Source organism: Apteryx mantelli, chromosome 1 (assembly GCF_036417845.1).
Source record: "Apteryx mantelli isolate bAptMan1 chromosome 1, bAptMan1.hap1, whole genome shotgun sequence".
In the NCBI taxonomy this organism is placed as follows: Eukaryota; Metazoa; Chordata; class Aves; order Apterygiformes; family Apterygidae; genus Apteryx; species Apteryx mantelli.
The window spans coordinates 71,386,562-71,405,470 of record NC_089978.1 but is presented as its reverse complement, the minus strand read 5'-3'; the positions used below and the strand labels follow the sequence as shown (position 1 = coordinate 71,405,470).

The window sequence follows — 18,909 nt, the reverse complement described above, 5'->3', positions numbered from 1 at the left end:
GACAACTTCCATTTTGCTGCCATATATTCCTTTGAAAGTCCATAACATCAGTGGAGTATGCTGTTATAAATGTAGTCTGTTCTGGCATGAGCATATATGTGACTGAAATAGTGACTGATAGCTGTTTTCTAAACTATGAGGGTGTTATTTTTCCTTTGATAATACTACTGCATAGACTTTCTCAGTGACATTCCACATAGAAATAGGCAGTTTGCTGTTCAAAATAATTTGCTTCTTATTTACAACTGTTTACCAAGTAGCATCTAATAATTAATCCAGGAAACAGTGTTTATAGTTAGGATCTTTTTTCTTCTGCTAATAAAATGAATGTAGCTTGGCTATTGACTTCAGTGGAGGAAAAAATGGGCTCTAGTATAATTTATGTTTAAGCCATAAGTATAACTTTGTTTCATGCTGCTGTAAACATCTGTAGTACACCAATCATATGCAGTTCCATGAATTTGTATTATAGGAAATGGAGAACATTCTACTTAATGATTTCCTGGAGGATGTGTCTATACAATACTTGAAGTCAATCAAATTGTTCAGTAAAAATGTTAAACTTTGGCTGCTTAATGCTTTGGAAGAGTTTCCATTACTGCTCCAAAAGTCCAAATTTAAAGGTATGTTTGAGTAATAGATTTTCAGAAAATAATCTTTGCTTAAACTGCAGAGAAGACTGTGTTGCAAGACTTTTGCATAATTTAATTTTAAAACTTTTTTAGCTGATGTAATTTGGTAGTAGTGAAGACTAGAGTTAGTTGGGATACAGTTAAAAATAAATGGTCTCAGATACCATGTGAGAACAAATTTAAGCCAAATTATTCCCAGTTTATGGTAAATTAAAGTGTGCTTGAATCTTTTTAAAGCTCTGTCTCTGCCCTGATCACTCTGGCTACGTAGATGATTATGAATAATATGCAGTGAAGGCATCCTCTCTGACAATTAGGTATTGTTCCGTCTCTTCACCTTGCAAATGGTTTTATGAAGACAGATTAATTAATAGCTATAGGACAGTTCAATATTAAAGTGAAAAAAAAGTCATAGGCCCTTAAGGAAACTGTGACTGTCATTAGAATAGGATTTGAATAGTGTGTAATATATAAAAGTGTGTGTATATGTGTGTGTTTGTAAATATATACATACATTCATATATATATATATATATATGATGCTAAAGCGTTTGGCTAAAACAAAATGTTTCTCAGTTGCTCATTGATTGAAAACCATCTCAGTGACAAAGCAGGGCTTTCTGTGTAGACAAAGGATTGTATTATCATTATTTTGCAGGAAAGATTTGCACAGTCAGTCTTAATTCTGGCATTTCTTACCTTTTGAATGTTTGACAGTGCAAACTTAGAAATTTTTTTTAACGTATTTGTATACATGGAATTATATATAATTAATCAGATACAATCCTTTCTGTACACATCCTGGGCTTTCTGATTTGTACAAACTTCAGAGAAGCAGAAATTTTCACTTGAAAACCTTTTCACTTGAAAACAGTTGCCTGTCTGCAGAAGTTTGTAAGTCAATTTATACTTGGTCTTTCTTCAACTAAGAATCAATTATTTTATATTTTATTCTTAAAAAAGATATTCTTGGACCATGCTTTTCATAATTATAACACATTATGAACAGGAGCAAATAGAACCAAAGAAATCAACTTTTATTAACAGTGCTGCAGAATTATAGATGCACAAAGGTGAAGATTTAAACTCTTTAATCAAAGTGTGGAAGGTTTACAATTAATGTTGTTTTCATTGATCTTAAACTGTATATGTAAAACAGTGTTGCTCTCAATTAAGAAGTATTTCATGTAAAAATTATTTGAAGTATTTTTCCTTTGTGTCATTGGTTAACAGATTTGCAGTGAAGGAAAAGTGGTAACCTAGGCAGCTGCAGCTTGCAAGCGTTAAACCGATAGGGTCCCTAGTGCATAATGCTGGCTCAGTGCCCTCACTGTGCCCTGGTTTAGCCTGTTACATTGCTCCCTCAGAGATCCACTTTCTAACTTAAAAGATCTATCTTCATTACTGTCTTTGGGAATGTAAAATATCAATGATATGAAACATCTACCTCTTCTTCTTTAACAGAAGTTACAGTGTTTGTAAAAAGACTCAGAAGAAAGACATATCTTTCTAGTATAGCCAAGGTAAGTTCCAGAAGCTATGAAACAAAAAACCTGAGCATCTCATTCGCTCAAGAAGTCCAGCCTCAGTTTGTTTTATTTATCAGATGCTTCACTGTAGTACAGCAGCAAAACAAGTGTTCTTATTTGTATACTGACTATCATCTGAATCGTGCTCACCCTCTTACCCATCTCTTCCCACACAGTAAGTATGCTGAAGCAGCCTTTTCTCTCCCTTTGGCTTCTGTGAAAACTTCTGAGATAGAGTCAATGGTCCTCCGTGGAGCGGAGAACAACCACAGTAGCTGGAAGGTTCAGATGAGGGTTTACAGTATCTTTGCCCAGCCATAGAAAGTAAATCAGTTAACACATGCTGGAGTTACCCTAAAGCTGGTTTTATGTAGCATCCTGACCGCTGTCTCTGAGGAGCACTGTAGCAGCCTTTACAAGGGAAATCATTAATACCCCAGTTTCACTGAAGCCATGCTCTTGGGGAGCTGGGCATAAGATCTTTAAGGGCTCAAGCTGTTGCAGAGACCCTGACCTTCTTCATGGACCCTTGGGGATCAGCTGACAAACTCTTCTCTACCCTCTGCCCAGACAGTGTTGGAAGGAGCATTGCGGGGGTGTATCCTCTGAACGTTCCTCCTCAGAGTCATCGCTCTGGCTTTTTTGGGGGGGCAAAGAATGAGACAAAATCAGAGTTCTCAAACCGTATCTCCGTTTACTTTTTGCTCTACAGTATCATTCTTCTCAGCTATAGTGACAGAGGAGATGCATCAGCTCTTTGAACTGTGTCATATATTGTTTCATCAAACTGCAATTACTCAGTGTGTTTAAGTATGATGGGCTGTACCCTCCCAGTAGGGTTCCTTCCATTGCTGGCCTTAGATGCCTCCAAATCACTGGTTTTTGAGGTGGGTTGGGATACAATAGATCAGATAGGCAATGAATGGGGAAGAAAGCAGAAAAAAACAGGCAGCATATTGGCTCCTCTGCTTCAAAGAGCAAGTACAGGATTCTGCCAAGATACTAGCTGGGTTAAATCACTACACTGTGTCCCAACAATGAAGGGAATGAGAAGGGGAACTGTGGCTCTTTGGACTGCATGCTGTTGTCACATTTTCCCTTACTAAATGTAGCTTTTCTTTATGGGAAAACCTCATTGCCAGCAACATACAAAAGTCACACTTCACATTTAAAAAATTAAAAAAAAATTAATGCACAAACGTACATATGTGTGCTAACATAGGCAAAGGGTCTACCTCTGTGAAGTTCTGAGCACCCTCAGTTCCGATCTACTGCAGCAGCCCTTGGAGATACTGACACTTCATAAGCACAGCTTCATATGCTACTAAACAGTGCTTTTTATGCATCAAAGAACTTGATCTAGCAAGTTTGATTTGTGTATTTAGACTTTATATCTTTCTTCTTGTGCTTGAGCTATGCTGTCAAGGAGCTCGTTGGAGCTTTTTGATTCTTCCCTGCCCATTCCTAATGTAAGGAGAAAGCCACAGAGAGTCAACTTTAATTTAAACCCTTGAGATTTATGCCAGGAGAATTTTAGCCTTGTTGGGGGGAATTCTCTCGTGGCAGCCCCTAGCTGTTTTATGTCCACTTTACACCATTTAATCAGCACAAAGTGAACCTTGTAGACTTGCGAATCTGGGTCATAAGTAGACTTACAACTGAATGCATTCTGAGCCTGGTTCTTGTTTATGCTAAAGAGCTCTTGGCAGTATTCTCACAAGTAAATGATATTTGCACCCTCTCCAGGGCCTCTTTGAAATATAAGGGAAGGGCAAATGAGTTCCAGTGTAACTGACTATTAGACCCATTAGCTATTTTAAAATAATAGTTTCAACAAGTGAAATTGTATAGTTCTTGTAAATGAACATCCCCATCATCTTTCAGCAGTCGTATAGCCTGAATTAGAACTTCTGTTAGAGAACTTGCCAAGGCTATTAAGTCTGGGCTCCAGCAAAAAAGAGTAAGTAGTGTATATCAGAAGACAGTGTACCATCACAAATGTTTAAAATTTTCAGCTTGTGAGAAACATGCAGCTACTTCATGGGGATGTGGATGTCACTTGGACAGAAATACAAGGTCAGACCAGATACGAGGTCTGTGTTGACTTGTATCCTGTTTCCCCTGGTGGCCCTCATCAGATGCTCAGGTGAAGTGGATCAGAACAGAACAAGTGGTATCTCACTCCTCCTGCATTGTACTATCCTAGCTTCCAGCAATCTGAGAGGAAGGTTGTATCCGCTTCTTTGTATTTAATAGCTTGTTTTTGGCATCCACAACATCTTGGGGTAGTGAGTTCCAGGGTTTAATTGTTTCTCATGTGAAAAAATACTTTATTTGTTTTAAAATTTCTGTTCTTCTTCATGCTACTTTTCATGTAAACTTCTATCATATCTTTCCTCAGTTATTTCTATCCTAAGTTGAATTTTATTTAGTCTTCTCATACAGGAGTCATTTGATATTTCTAATCATCCTTCTGTATTTTCTCTGTCAAAAACACATCTTGAATTTCAACTAGGGACTGGTGGTCAAAGCAGGTTGCTGTGCTCCTAATGAGAAGTACTGCTGAGGAACTGTACAGCTGCGGTTTTTGAATGGTGTAAACACACAGTCCCTTGTAGAGTACTTTGCAATAATTTAGCCACCTGGTGAGAAAATATGGACAATTTTGTCAGGGTCAGCGTTCAAAAGAAAGAAGTAACTTTCCCATCATGTGTAGATAAAGCAGACTGACATCTGCTACTACCTGGTCATATAGAAATAATGGGTGTATAAAAAGGTGAGAATTCCCTGTGAGAAAGGAACGTGAATATAATGCTTATCATTTCTTGTGGCTGCTTCCTGCCTCTGGTAAGCAGTATTTAAGTGTTGTCAGGGCTGGCTCTCAGTCACTTATGATGTTATACTTAGTATAGTGAAGTGAAATGGCTCAAGAAAGTAGTCTAAAATATTGGAATATGGAATTGGGTGTTAGCAGCATATTGAAAGTTCTGTGCTTAGTAGTTCCTTTCCAGTGTCCAGCTTGTTTGTTCTTATTTTAAGCAGCAGCTGTTCTTTTGATACTGGAAACTCCAAGTAAAATAAGAAAAGAGACTTTGTCTTTAACTTTGTGGAAAGAGATTACTGTGTCAGAATCGCAGTGCTTTTGATATTTCAGTAAAACTAGCAGAATAATGAAAAACAAAAATCACCAGATTGAGAATTATATTTTCAAACAAATGGGCAGCTGGATTCACTGCTGTTTGTGAGGTGTAGTCAGCAGCGTTCTCTATCATGCATATGATGAATGGGATTTGTGAAGATGTTTATGAATCCTGAAAATTTTCTGAATTTTACCGGAAATTATTTTTCCTCTGGAAAGCCAAACATTATTCATTATGCACTAAAAAGCCCAAATTCAACAATTTAGGCTCCTACTGATACCAGTGTGAAAGTGAGAGACTAAATTTATAGATTAATGAATTTCAATGTCTTCAGATTTAATTTTCTTCACTGTTTTCCCCCTTAAAATGTTTTAGTCAGTAATCTGAAGCAATACTGTGTGATACTGGCAATTAATTGAAAAAAATAGTGAAGAAATGGGCAGTTCATCAGAAGTTAGGCTGAAGATTTTTTGCAGTATCTGTCTGAATAATATTTTTGGGGACAAATATGAAACTAGACTCATCCACAAATGACTCATACACAGGTAAATGAGATAAAATCTCCAGTAATATTATTTTAACTGATACCGTATTTCTAAAGATTCCAGTGTTATTTTTATCTTCTCAAAGGTCTGGGTAACTTGAGAAAAGTTGCCTTTACATTTAATTGAAATGTATATGAAGGACAGGTGGTACTGCAGGAAAGTTGGTCCTGATACACCTTTCCATATTTTAGACAAAATACTGTTATTTGGCATAGCTATAAAACTATAGGCAAAAGATTGCCCAGGCAATTGCCCAGATACTTCAAGTATCTGTCAGCCTTGTCTGCTCCATCACACACAGCAATACAAAGTGTCATTGAAAAGAATATCATCCAGAACAAAAAAGGCTTGAAGACCACTTACGATTTATCTATCTCCTTTGATTTTTTTTCCCCCCCATTTGGAGACTGTGTATATATTTAAAGTCCCTATTCTAACTTAGCATTGAATAAGGGAAGCTTTTTGACTGAGTTAAGGATTTAACAAAATGAAAGACATTAACTGTTTTCTTATTATCTGTAGACAATGAAAATAGTCTTGAACAACAACAGCAAAGTCACTGTTCTAAAATCAGACTTGCATGCTGTCATCGATCAGGAATTTGTGGATATTCATGGAAACCCCTTTCAAAAGAAGTTTAGGAATCCGGATGAACTGGAGAATGACATAGAACTCAAATGTAATATCTTTTTGTATCTTTTCTATCCATTTAAGCCCTTGCTTGACATTGTTAAAGCTCTAGCATTTCCTCTTGTTTATTCATGGCATCTGCCCTAATGGGAATTACTGTCTTGCAGTAACCCTAAGTACTGGAAAAGAGCCAATAAAATTGAGAATGGATCATGTAATATTATCCTTTTAACTTTAAAGGTTAAGAATGAAAAGCTTTCCATTCTGATTGTGTCTTAAAGCTTTCTATGGCAACAAGGGTGGGTTTTGTGTTATTAAATGATACATCTTCTGGAAGAAGGTTGACAAACAGGGATATTCATTTGTTATTGCTTTCTGTGATAAAAAGAAGTTTGAAGAGTTGCATTCTGCATTTTTCTCTGTTATTAATCTAAGTACACAAAATTATTTCACATAGCCAAATTTTAAATATTGCATGTTGAATGGGACAAGGACTTATTGACCTTAAAGCATTCATGTCATTTTTCTGTATTGCGGCCTCTAGAATTGATGTTGTGCTATAAACAATAAAATACACAGTTTGTATGGAGCCATGATATAATGTGTTTGCCAGTTTAATGAAAAGTGATGGGAACATAATGGCAAGTTAATTCTTAGATTAATGAACTGCCATTTAAATTATTAGCAAGAGACAGGCAACTTGAACTAGACTGTGCACAGAATTGATAGTGAGAACCTGAGCTCTTTGTTCCTTGCCTGCCACTGACTTGCTCTCTGACAAGGGATGCGTTGCAGCCTTTCTGTGACTGTTTTCAGTAGGAATAATTTGCCTTGTTCACAGAAGCATCATGAGAATCATTTAAATAATATTTATATACATGTCTTAAAATCCAAAATACTGTGCAGAATGTTTTTACTACATATTCTCTCTATATTAATGATGATCTTATTCTTTTCAAGTTGGATTTACTGCATTTTCTGTTTTTGTTGCTTTTGTAAGTTTTGATTTATAATAAACAAGGTCTCACAAGCCTTATGCACATACCTTCCTGAAGGAAGACATTTCAATTAGAAGGGTGTAAATTCAGAGAGGTGCAATAGTGATACAATTTTTGGCACTGGATGGTAGATTCAAATCTTTTGGGGATACAGCTGCACTGGTATTTGGCAATATTATCTATATTTCTATTGGTCAGCAGAATTTTCTGTGTTATCTGTTACTATTTTAAAACAGTTTTCTTCCCCTCAGCAGATAAAACAAGATTTTTTTTTCCTCAACCACATAAAAGCTCAGATAAGTAAGTTGATACTGCATATAACCAAACTCCAGCTTTCACAATTAAACTGTTTATTCTTGCCACCTCTACCATGATGAGTAGGTCAATACAGCCATGGTGGAAATGGACAGAAATCTGAATAGGATAGGACTGATTTCAGAGTTGGGTACAATTCCACAGTAAAAGAATGATATGAGTGTATTAATCAAAATGCTATAAACAGATGTTTTAACATATTTTAAATTAAAGTTGAAAGAAAAAAAAAGCTAAAAACTGCAAATCAAACCAAAAAGCAAGCCAGCCACTTCAAGTAATGCATCTCCCTTACATATTTTATAGGCTTGAATGACTTAATAGCTTTGCTGGACACTTCCACAGATATTCGGATTTTCCTGAACTGTATGTCTTCAAATCTTCAGGCTTTTGTCATTCAGGTATAAAATTAGCTTCATTATTTCAGAAAAGAAAGAGTGATCACACTGTTTATCATGTTACATGCTGACTTATCAATAGTTTGCAGGACTTGCACTGTATACTAGCAACCTGACCAGACTGCAGATTTACATAAATACAATTTATGCATGCTGCAGAAAAAGGGGGAATTAATTGGCATACAAAAATTCCATCTGTGCAAACAACCACAGGCATATTTCTGTGCATATATCCACTCAGGCAATTTCAGTATCTGGTCTCACTTTATAGACACCCATTATAACACTCTCTTATAAAACAAGATTTGTAAGAAAAAGGTTTGTAAAATGAAGAGAACACTTCATGATTCCTGAAGTTGTTGGTTCATGAAACTGTTGAGTCGAGCAGGTAGTAGGAGAGTGATAAATTCTAGTACGATGGCTCTAGCACTTATTTCTGAAAGATTCAAGTCTAATCATCCTTGCATATACACCTTTCCCTAGGTTATCAGCTCTGCCCCTCCTGCTCCATTAGTGATTCAGAACCAGCAGTAGCTTGATGGTTCCACTGCATTCTGATGGTCAGACAGACCAGTTAATTTTACTGCATGGGGCCCGGGGTGGTTAAAGACTTTTCTTCCCTTTCTGAAAAAGCAGGGTAAACTGTACTTCTTTAGCTTAATTATTTCCCAGTAATTCATGCGGTTTTTTTGTTTGGTTTTTTTTTTTTTACTAACAATAGTACCTTGCAGTTCTATGGTGCCTTCACCTCACAGAACCTTCAGCTGCCTAATGGGATGGCATAGAGAAGATGGAGCCAGACTTTTTTGGGGGGTTCACAGTGGTAGGGCATGAGGCGACAGACACAAGTTGCAACATAGGAAATATCCAATAGATGAAAAAAAAAATACCATGAGGGTAGTTGAACATTGGAAGAGATTGCTCAGAAAGGTTGTGGAATCTCTATCCTTGAAGGTATTCCTTGACTGTAATAACTTGACTAGACAAGGCCATGAGCAATCTGAACTAAGCCGGGCCTGCTTTGAGCAAGAGGTTGGACAAGATGACCTCCAGAGGTCCCTTTCAACATAAGTTATTTTAGGATACTAACCAAACAACTGTTTGTTCCACCTTTATATGCAATTTGTATATGGAAATAATGTCTGCAATATAATAAGAAATTCTTTTAATTAGCTTTATGGTAAAGCAGAATTTTTCCCTTACTTGCAGCCAAGCAAAAATAAAGAGGAGTTTAAAAAACTGGCAGCTAATTTCCAGCTCAGATGGAACTTCCTATTAACTGGAGTAAGCAAAGCTATGACACTCTGCCGTACAGTCAGTTTTGGTAAGATCTTTGTGACCTTCATCTGATACACCCCTCTGTGACCTGAGAAGATGACAGAGGCAGCAGATCATTTTAACTGACATAAATTCAAGCTACAATCAAAAGGGGCATCACTTGTTCCTACTGCCTTTCTTGCTTCAAGCAGTAGCATTTGTCTGGTGATGTGGTTAGCCAGATCAGGGAAGTAAAATCATTAGTTTTCAACCAGATCAGTTCTCTGATCCAAACTCTAGGATGAGCATAAGGGGTGAAAGTACAATCATGCACCTGGAGATGGTGGGAAGGGCAGGACTCCCTCTTTCGGCAGAAGCTATCATTTGTCTGAGGGGAAGGGGAGAACAGTAGCCTGAGGTGTGAATGTCTGTTCACCCATGTTACAAGAGCTGCAAACTCCAGCAGAAGGGTGTGATGGAGAGCTGGGCCGATAATATCTCAAGCCATAAAAATTCCAGATCTCTCAAGTGATAGCTCCTAGTCTTTCAGATTCTTTCTGTGTAACACGATATATCAAAGCCAGTGTAATAACTAGTTGCCAAAAAGGCAGTCTCACTGACAGCAGCTAAACTCTCCTTCCTTTTCCTTGTGCCTTATACTGACACAAGTATTTGACTAGCCAGCAGCAAGCATGTTTAGGGTGTTAAATTGACTGAGAACTAGTCACTCCTTTAGTTGCATTAGTTTTCTCTCTGTTTTAGTGTTCTGAGCTGTCAAGCATCAAATCAGTCACACACCAGTGCAAGGCAAGGGAAGCAGTCAAGTGGTAGAGAGGACAGGACCCCAACCACATTTATTCCAGTTTTCTTGAACTGGCAGAACTGTGTCTTGAATCCATTCTCTCTCTGTGTCCCTTCCATTTCTATACTGCATCAAACTTAAGCGCCTTTCTCTTTACTTGCAAAACCTTGCACAAGCTGTCTGTAATTCATTCTAGAGAAATTCTCCTTGAGCCTGTGATCAACATCTGATCTCAGACTGCATGAGCCACTGCTTTTTGATTGTTTTTTCAAAGAAGCACCTTCATATTTTTTTACTGTTCTTTTGAGTGGAGCTCCACACAAATCGCCAAAAAATACCTCATTATCTTCTTTGAAATCCCTTTTCAAAACTCTGCTTTCCCATGTTTCCTACAAAGACATAACAAAGGAATGTGCTAAGCTTGCTGCCTTTTGTATTCTCCACTCTTCCCAGTTAATTTCTGTGTCTGTGTCTGTGTGTGTGCACACACGTGCATGTACGTGTGCACGAATGCATACCCACTTTCTGTCTGCATTTACTGTTACCTGTTGCCTTAAATTTAGATTGCAAATTCTCTGGAGCAGAATTAGAATATTGTTCTGTGTCTACCCTGGCACACAGCACAGTGGGGTCCCTGTCCATGACTGCCACTACAAGCATTACAGTAATAATAAAATAAACATTCCTCTCTGTCTCTCAAGATCTTGAGTTCTCTACAGAATTCTCCAGTGCTGGATGCATATTTTGGGCAATGAGGAAATTGTGAATGAATTCCAAGAACAGCATGAGAAGCATAACATTTATTGAAATTCTCCATGATGACAGAATCTTCTCCACTCTTCCCACCACAAGTGAAGTTTAATGAATTGCTTCCCTGTTCTGCAGTTGTCGGTGATTGGGGACACGGTTAATGCCTTTTGATCTAGAGCATCCCTTCCTCTGCTGAGCTTTCCTTAAACTGGTTACAAATGATGTTTTCATCCTGCTTATGATAGTCTTCCTATTGTACTTCATTAACACTAAGACTGAATTTACTCTCGCATATGAAAGAGTTAAAGAATATTTTCTATTCTTGTTCCTTGATGCTCCAATTATTTTGGTCATTGTTATCTTCTTTCTTAATACCCTTGGTTCTTTAAGATGTTGGGTTGTATAATCTAATAACACCCCCTTCTTTCCTATGAGAGCAAGTCCTGTAGGATTTCAAGTTTTAGTGGACAAAGCTGAAGCAGTTATGTTAACAAGCCATCTGGTATAAATGTTTTGTAGTCAGGGTCATTGCTTTTCAGAAAATCCTTAAATCTCAGCTTTTCTTGCAGGAATTGTGGGCATCCTGCAAGTTGAAATAAGCAGCATCCATGCTGAGGAGATATAGTTACTTTGGCAAAACATGGAATTTTCTGTAAATGTGAGAATGTCATATTAGTGCAGTGTGACTCCCCCCCAAAATAAATGGCACAACAGTAACCAAAACCAAACTCACCTCCGTCTGGAGGCTTTTGCTTGAAGCTTGGTACTTTGGGCAGATATAATATACTGGCATACTCAGACCTCTGAATTCAGGATCAACTTTTATCATCTTCCAGCTCAGTCTCCATGTGGATGATGACCAAGTGTGATCAGAGGAACTGTGTAGCTACTCCCATGTAAGGTAGCAGGGTGCAAGTGTGCTACAGTAGTCAGTGCTAATGGGACTGCTACAGCCCTTTCAGCCCCACCTCCTCTCCAGCAAGTGTGTTCCTGTCTATCTCCATCGCAAAACCTTATGTCAGCTGATACACCTCCATTTTCTTTATCAGTCTAGCTGCTGTGACATTCAAGGAAGTATTGCTGAACCATGCTGGCTGGATGGTGACCTCAGTATGCATGTACACCTGTTTCAGAAATTCATACTTACGAAATGGTTTGATGGGGTCCTGGTCCCTAGCATAGCTCTGTTTTGTTTCTGGTTATGGTGTGAAAGTAGAAGGGAAGAAGAGTTCTCTTAACTGTCTTTAATGGTTAACCCTGTGCTAGGGTACATCCTCCTTTCAAATAGGAGACACTTGCAGATTTATATCCAAATAGCTCCAGATCCATGAAGATCACCTCAGTTTCCTGACCACTGACTTCTACAGGACTCGTCTTATCTTTGGACAGCACAGATAATTCATCAGATGCCATTGATTCCTGTACAGAAAGGTCCCACACCAGTTTTCAGCACACGCTACCTTACACATACTCTCAAAAAATGACTTTTTGTGAGGCTATTTATGATTAGCAGTTTATGCATTCTTCTTTTGTAAGCAAACTGCTTCAACTTAATGTCAGTTCAAAACTGTATCCCTCCATCTTATCCCAAGGGAAAATTGGAGTGGTAGCTTTTGTTTCACACTTACTCTTTTTGAATATATTGAAAACACCTGTGCTGTAAGACTGTTAGAAACACTTATGGAGCACTAGCATCAGGTTGTATAGTTTGAACTCTAAGCATAATAGTCACATAGATAAACAAGCCATTTCACTTCCTTCACTATGATTTAAGGATGTGCAAAAGTATAAATAGCAGAAGCAGCAGCTTCTCAGACATATATAACATCAGAAGAGGCAATATTTTTCATTTTTAAAGCTCTTGGAGACCTTGGTAGTTCATATAAATTGTAGTAACTTCTTGCTGATGCTCATGTATACATGTTTGTTGGTGTGGAGATTATGAATTGCTGGATGAGTTCCTGTGCAGATTTATGACATGGAAGAAGACACGCTCTTTACTGTAAAGGGGCTTTCAGCCAAAGGTATGTTTCAAAGTTCAGTGGCCTCAGTGAGTCTTTCTTTTGGTTTTAGCAGCTATGCTTCAAGCTGCAGGGTAGGCCATCTAACATTATAAATACAGAATATACTGAAGTCCATAGGAGGGTTTGCTTGGGAAGAGGTGGAATGATTTATCTGTGTGAGGGGGGAATAGGGATGATGTGTGATTGTTAACCCTCGTAGTAGCAGTGAATTTTGGGGAAGAACTTGAACAGGAAAATGAATAAACACAAGTATACTTTTATGTCTAGCTAAAATAAGGGGAAAAGGCTTTTGCTTATGTCTAAAATCTGCAGTTGGTGCCTATTTTGCTGATATTTGGAAGCACATAATTTTGTAAATACTGTTTGATGAGTGCTAGGCTGCTACAGTCTAGCCTGTTACCTGAATGAAGTCCTTCAAAAAGGAATACATTATGAAGATAGGCAAATGAAGAGGTTGTTATAATTACTTTTGTTTTTCTTTAAACCTAGGATCCTGGCATTTGTTTAATTTGCTGCTCTTGGAATATGTTGCTCACATTTTCCAGTCCCATCTAGAGGAGGAGGGAGATGAAAATCTCTGTGTTGTAGAGCAAAATGACTCAACCATTCTGTTGGTTCATGAGCCCGACCATCTTTTGGACAATTTTGCAGAGCAGCAATCTCAAACCAAAGCCCTACAGCCAACTCCCGTAACTTTGATGCAGAGCCAGAGCGATGACAGTTTAAGCAACATTTTTTTCAGAGTTCTGAGTTGTTTGGTGGACACAGACACAGGCAGCAAGGTGAAACAAAACATTAGCTTTACAGAAAATTACAATGAATGCTAGGTTATAAGTGGGGAAAACAGGGAGGGGTATGGGGTTTGTTTTGGGTTTTCTATGTGTGTGAAGTAGAAATAATGAAGTCTAGTTTCACACGGAACTGTATCCAATGTCACCTAACCCCCAGCCACAAAACATCCTCCTCATTGCCCTCCCACTTCATGATTCTTTTATGGCATTATAATTTCCACATCACCTACATCTGCCTCACCACAGTTTCCTAATTCTTGCACAGGTCCTTCGGTTTCCAAAGTACCTTCAGCTCTCCGTTAGTGCTGTCTAAGCAAGACCAGCACTGTTCTGGTGTGTTCCATGCTGTTCATGGGCTGACCTGACAGGATGCATGTATTTATTGATCAGAAGAGAGAGTGCATCATATCATCTTTTCTCAATATTAGAAGCACTGATAGGCTCTCCATCCTCTGTCTCACTATTAGTTTTATCAAAACATATTGAAATATAAAATCCTTGAGACCTTTCTGCTCTGCCAAACTTTTTTTTTGCAGTCAGTCCACTCATTCAAAATTATTAGCATAAGGAATGACAGGCAGAAAACATAATGTCTAACTCTCCTTAGAAAACAAGACTAAATATAAGGACATGTGGGAACATGGATCAAGCCTCTGTGGTTAATATAAGTGATGCATTAGACACTCAGCTGTTTTCAGATTTCGCTTCCTTGTAATAACACCACACATCTTAAGTCGCAGGGAACATTGTGTTTTCCAGAAAGTAAAGCTGGACAAATGTTAATGACACCAAGATTCATGAAGAAAATTATATTTTAGGGTGATCCTGCTCTAGTTCTTTTGCTGTTTATCCTGCACCTTCCAAGATGTATTCAGTTTCTGTAAAATAGGATGAAGATTAGAAAGGAACTGTTTTAAAAAGCGTCTATATTAACTGAGACCATTGAAGGGCTCATGTTTTTAAATGTAAAGTAAGCTAAAACTAGATCAGCAAAGAAAACTGGAGGGGAGAAAGAAGACACAAATGAATGGTTTATAGGAATATCATGGGCGTTTGACAGTGATTGTTATTTTTTTAAGTGTAATATAATGTCCTCATCCTGCCATACCCCCTTGACTTCAAAAACCAAACTGAGCTGGATGCAGGCTATCACAAAGGAATCTCTAAACCACTGATGGTCAGAAGTGGGGAGATAAAACAGCAGAGTTACTCTGTGTCTGCCCCGCTGCTTATGCTCTTCCCCTGTGCTGCTAATGTGGGCTTTTGGCATGGTCCAGTATGACCATTCTAATGCTGTTATGCAGGTGACAGCAGTCAAGAATTGCCCAGGCTTTTTGTTTGTATAAGTGATGTGCTTATAAATAGATTTATCATTTTTGAATATTTTGTACATGATCTCTGGTCTCAGAAATAGAGCAAGGCTGGTTGAAGTAAGGGACAACGAGTGTCAAAGTAAGAGTGGATGGGTATAAAGCGTGAAATGGGGAGTAGAATGACCTGAGCGAAGGTATGGAAGAGGGAAGGAGAAAGTGAAGGATTGAGAGACTGTAGAAAGTGCTTAGAGAGATGAAAGATCCTGACAGCTAGTGGGCTTGAAAGTCCTGGATTCTACCAGTCCATGTACAGCAGATGCTGATACTGGTAGGATGCAAAAGAGAAACTGTAAAGAGCCAGCTGATGCAGCGGTTCAAGTGTTTGCAGTTTGTGAGGGAGCTGAAAAACTTGAACCTGCAGCTCAGAAGGGTCTCGGGAGCTGTGATGGGGTGAGTGAGCACTTCTGTCAACCTGTGTCTTTAGAAGAGGTGGTAACTCCCAGCTCAGCAGTTGCAGGTTCCTTCTCTTTGGGTGTCAATACTAATTCTAGAGGTTGCCGAAAAATGCAGCTGCCAAAAGCATCTCCATCACCCACCACTTTGCTCATATTGCTGTCTCCATAGATCCCTTGAATGGATTCCCATTGCACAAGGATTTCTGTTCTGCGCCTTTTGGTTGCCTTCCCATGCTCCCAAGCAACCATCTGTCTCCGCTCCTGATTAATCCCCGTTCAGCAATAACCCATTCTGAGGCATATGTAAGCCCTCAGCAGTCTCAGGGGCAGCCACCAGCCATGCCGCTGTATCCTGGACTCTGTTTCTGCTACCTGACATATTGGTCTATATATCTAGGGTATATTTTGTGATTTTTCCTTTAAATTCTTTACCTCATGCAGCCTCTGCAGTTCTATTTGGCCAAGTGTCTTTCTTCAGCTCCAATCCTCCACTTTATCATCTGCCAACAACACCAACCTCCATATCTTTTTCATCTTGTCCCACAAGGCATTTCTATGCCTTCTATACAGCCTGTTATGCTTGGAAAAATCTGTTCATTGCACCTCCACCCTCATCTCATTGAAATTAGTGCTAAAAACTCAGTTCTGCTATGAAGCCCTGGAAAAATGAGAGGGAGGACTGGTAACAGAAATCAGAGAAGAATCTCCGAACCCTGCCCTTGCATCAGCAGTATCAATATGTGTCTGTCTTAACAGATCACTCCATGATCTTTCAGTTGTCACCTTCATCCTTCCTTTTCCTTCCCCATCTGTTTTTGGTCCTTCATTCGTAGTTCATGCTGAATATAAATTACACTCCTTGGCGGAGAGACCATGTTTTTCCATTTATTTTGAACAGCCAAGCACATCTTTGAATCTTTTTTTTTTTTAATTTGAAGCATGAAAATTATTGTTAATTATCTTGAAAATGGAATAATACCAAGTTGCTGACATCTCCCAAGGAAAACATTATTTTAATATGAAAAGCTGTAGAGGAAGGGGAATGAGACAATGCAAGATTTTTTAAAAAGCGGGCTTGATGGACAATGTGGCAGATTAAATACTGTATAGCCAAATGGAATTAGTATCAAATAAGAACTGTTGAAACTAATGGCACAAGTGAAGAAGCTCTGAGTGAACTGTAATCTATAAAAGTGCAGCTCAGAGAGCATTGGCCTGATCTTTATGGCTTATCACAGAGCTTGCAGTTGCTTTCTCTCAGCACGAATAGCATTTTTTTCATCTAGAAAATCCCATTCTGTGCTTCTTCTCTTTGTTCACCTGTTACCAAATTAAAATCCTATTAAACTGCACACCTGCAGTGGGTTTATCTGCAGAGCACTGTGCTATAGCTTTTAATCCAATTCCATGCCCACATGACATATAATATACTGTAAATCAGAGCAAAGAGAGACCAAGGTAACACTGTTCATATGAAGCTCAGCTGGCAGACAGCAAATCAAACACTTTGATTTAGTATAAAGGGAGAAAAAATAATGAAATAATTAACTGTTTCACATAAATGAATGATGAGTATTCATCTGAGTGGTGTATGTAAACCAGAATACAGAGATCAAGTAAAAACAGTAACTAAAATGATCAAAAATCAGAGTATAATCTTGAACCTGTTTAAAGTCAGTGGCAAAACTTCCACTAACTTTAAGAAAACCAGGATTTCAGAATTAAAAAGCGGTCCCCATGAGGGGGAAAGACAGGACTGAGATTATTTGTTTTGAAAAAGTGAAGAATAGGAGTTATAGCAGACAGATAAAATATGAATAATGTATTAAAAGAGAGTTGTGTGTTCCTATCAGACCTTTGCCACCCTGCGAGGAAACCCAATGTGTATCTCTGCTTGTTGAGTTAATTGACATAAAATTAGGTTGGGTATCTGCAAAATATTTTGTGTTCAGCAGGAAAGAATAGAGAAGTTTTTTTATTCAGTAAAGGGAGAAACAGTAATTTGCAGTCTCTACGGTCAAAATATTTATATGTTTCTGTTCTAATTTTCAGCTCATCCAGGTCATGTTGGAAGACAGAATTACTAAAACTTCTGTTAAGTTGGATCTTCCAATTGGAAAGGAAGTACTTATTACTCTAAAAGATGAACGGAAATTCATTGTTTGTGCCTCTGATGCACAGTAAATCTCCACAGAAGAACAGTCTGACTTTTGAAAATTATTTATGAGGATAGACCATACTTACTTTTTGATACTATTTTAATTTTAATTTAAAATCTGTTTTCATGTGAATTAGCTATTTGACTTTATTTGAATAAATCTTCAGAATACAAAGTGAAATACTTGTGTTTTATCTGTCTTGTATTTCTGTCATCAGTAAAGCTGGAGGCCTACCTGAAGTCATTGTGATGAATTTATCTGGAAGCTACTGAATAGATTAATGACCCTGTACCAGTGCTGCTTTGTGTCTACAGTACACAATTTAAAATTGCTATTTATTGCATATAGAATTTAGCACTAATCCCTGTCTTGAAAAATTCCTGCATTGCTTCCCATTGCTGCTCATATGTAAATCTATTAACTGGAATAAAATAGGTTGTATATAATGTTATTGATTTGTTTATAATATGTCAGAAACTTAAGTTGTTTAAACTTGCTCTATAAGCATAGTATGAGCAAAGAATCTATAGAGAGAAATCATGGAATAAATTTATATGAAATATTAAATAAAGAGAACAAAATTTGTATCACATATGCATCAGTTTGCATTAGGAAACTGAATACTTGTCCAGTGAGAAACACAAGGGAATTGGCTTTTTAAAATAAGTTTGAAGAGTATGACTGTGGGAAGTTGACTCTAATATCAAGGGCCTGCTTCATTATTTTAAGACGGGCATCTCCTGAACTAGAAAAAAACCCGTGAGCTTATCTAGCTTTTATTTATTCTGGTTTTGGAAATCCACATTTATTTTCCACTTCTATCTACATTCCTCTTTCTCAGCCCAAGCACTGAAAGAATCAATATTCAAAAGTATCACAACATGTGAAGTCAGGACCATATGCTAAAGGAATAGTAGAAGTGTATTCAGTTATGCTGATAAGTTTAAGAGTCTGGTGGAGAAATTACTCGGTGGAAATATCTTCCCAGTCTGAAAAATGAATTTGGGCCTTACAGCCTGTTATACCTGTTTACACCATTTCTTCAGGTTACTATGGTGAAGATAAAATACAAACAGTGGGTTTAGGAAACAGAAGCTAAAAATACTCAATATTTCAGTTAATTTTTATTTATAAAAGTTTCTATTCTAATTATATATGCAGCATAGTCTCATGA

At 37.8% G+C, this 18,909-nt stretch overlaps 1 protein-coding gene across 1 annotated transcript in view; it reads left to right on the top strand.

Moving 5' to 3' along the window:
- The window catches only part of RFX8 (regulatory factor X8), a 34,008-nt gene extending 16,345 nt beyond the window's left edge, over positions 1-17,663 (top strand). The window contains 8 exon segments of the mRNA XM_067289711.1: positions 473-623; positions 2,097-2,155; positions 6,369-6,525; positions 8,093-8,187; positions 9,394-9,508; positions 13,507-13,751; positions 13,754-13,799; positions 17,629-17,663. Of these exon segments, the coding sequence (XP_067145812.1) occupies positions 473-623; positions 2,097-2,155; positions 6,369-6,525; positions 8,093-8,187; positions 9,394-9,508; positions 13,507-13,751; positions 13,754-13,799; positions 17,629-17,663 (903 nt within the window).
- Positions 17,664-18,909: the final 1,246 nt, after the last annotated feature.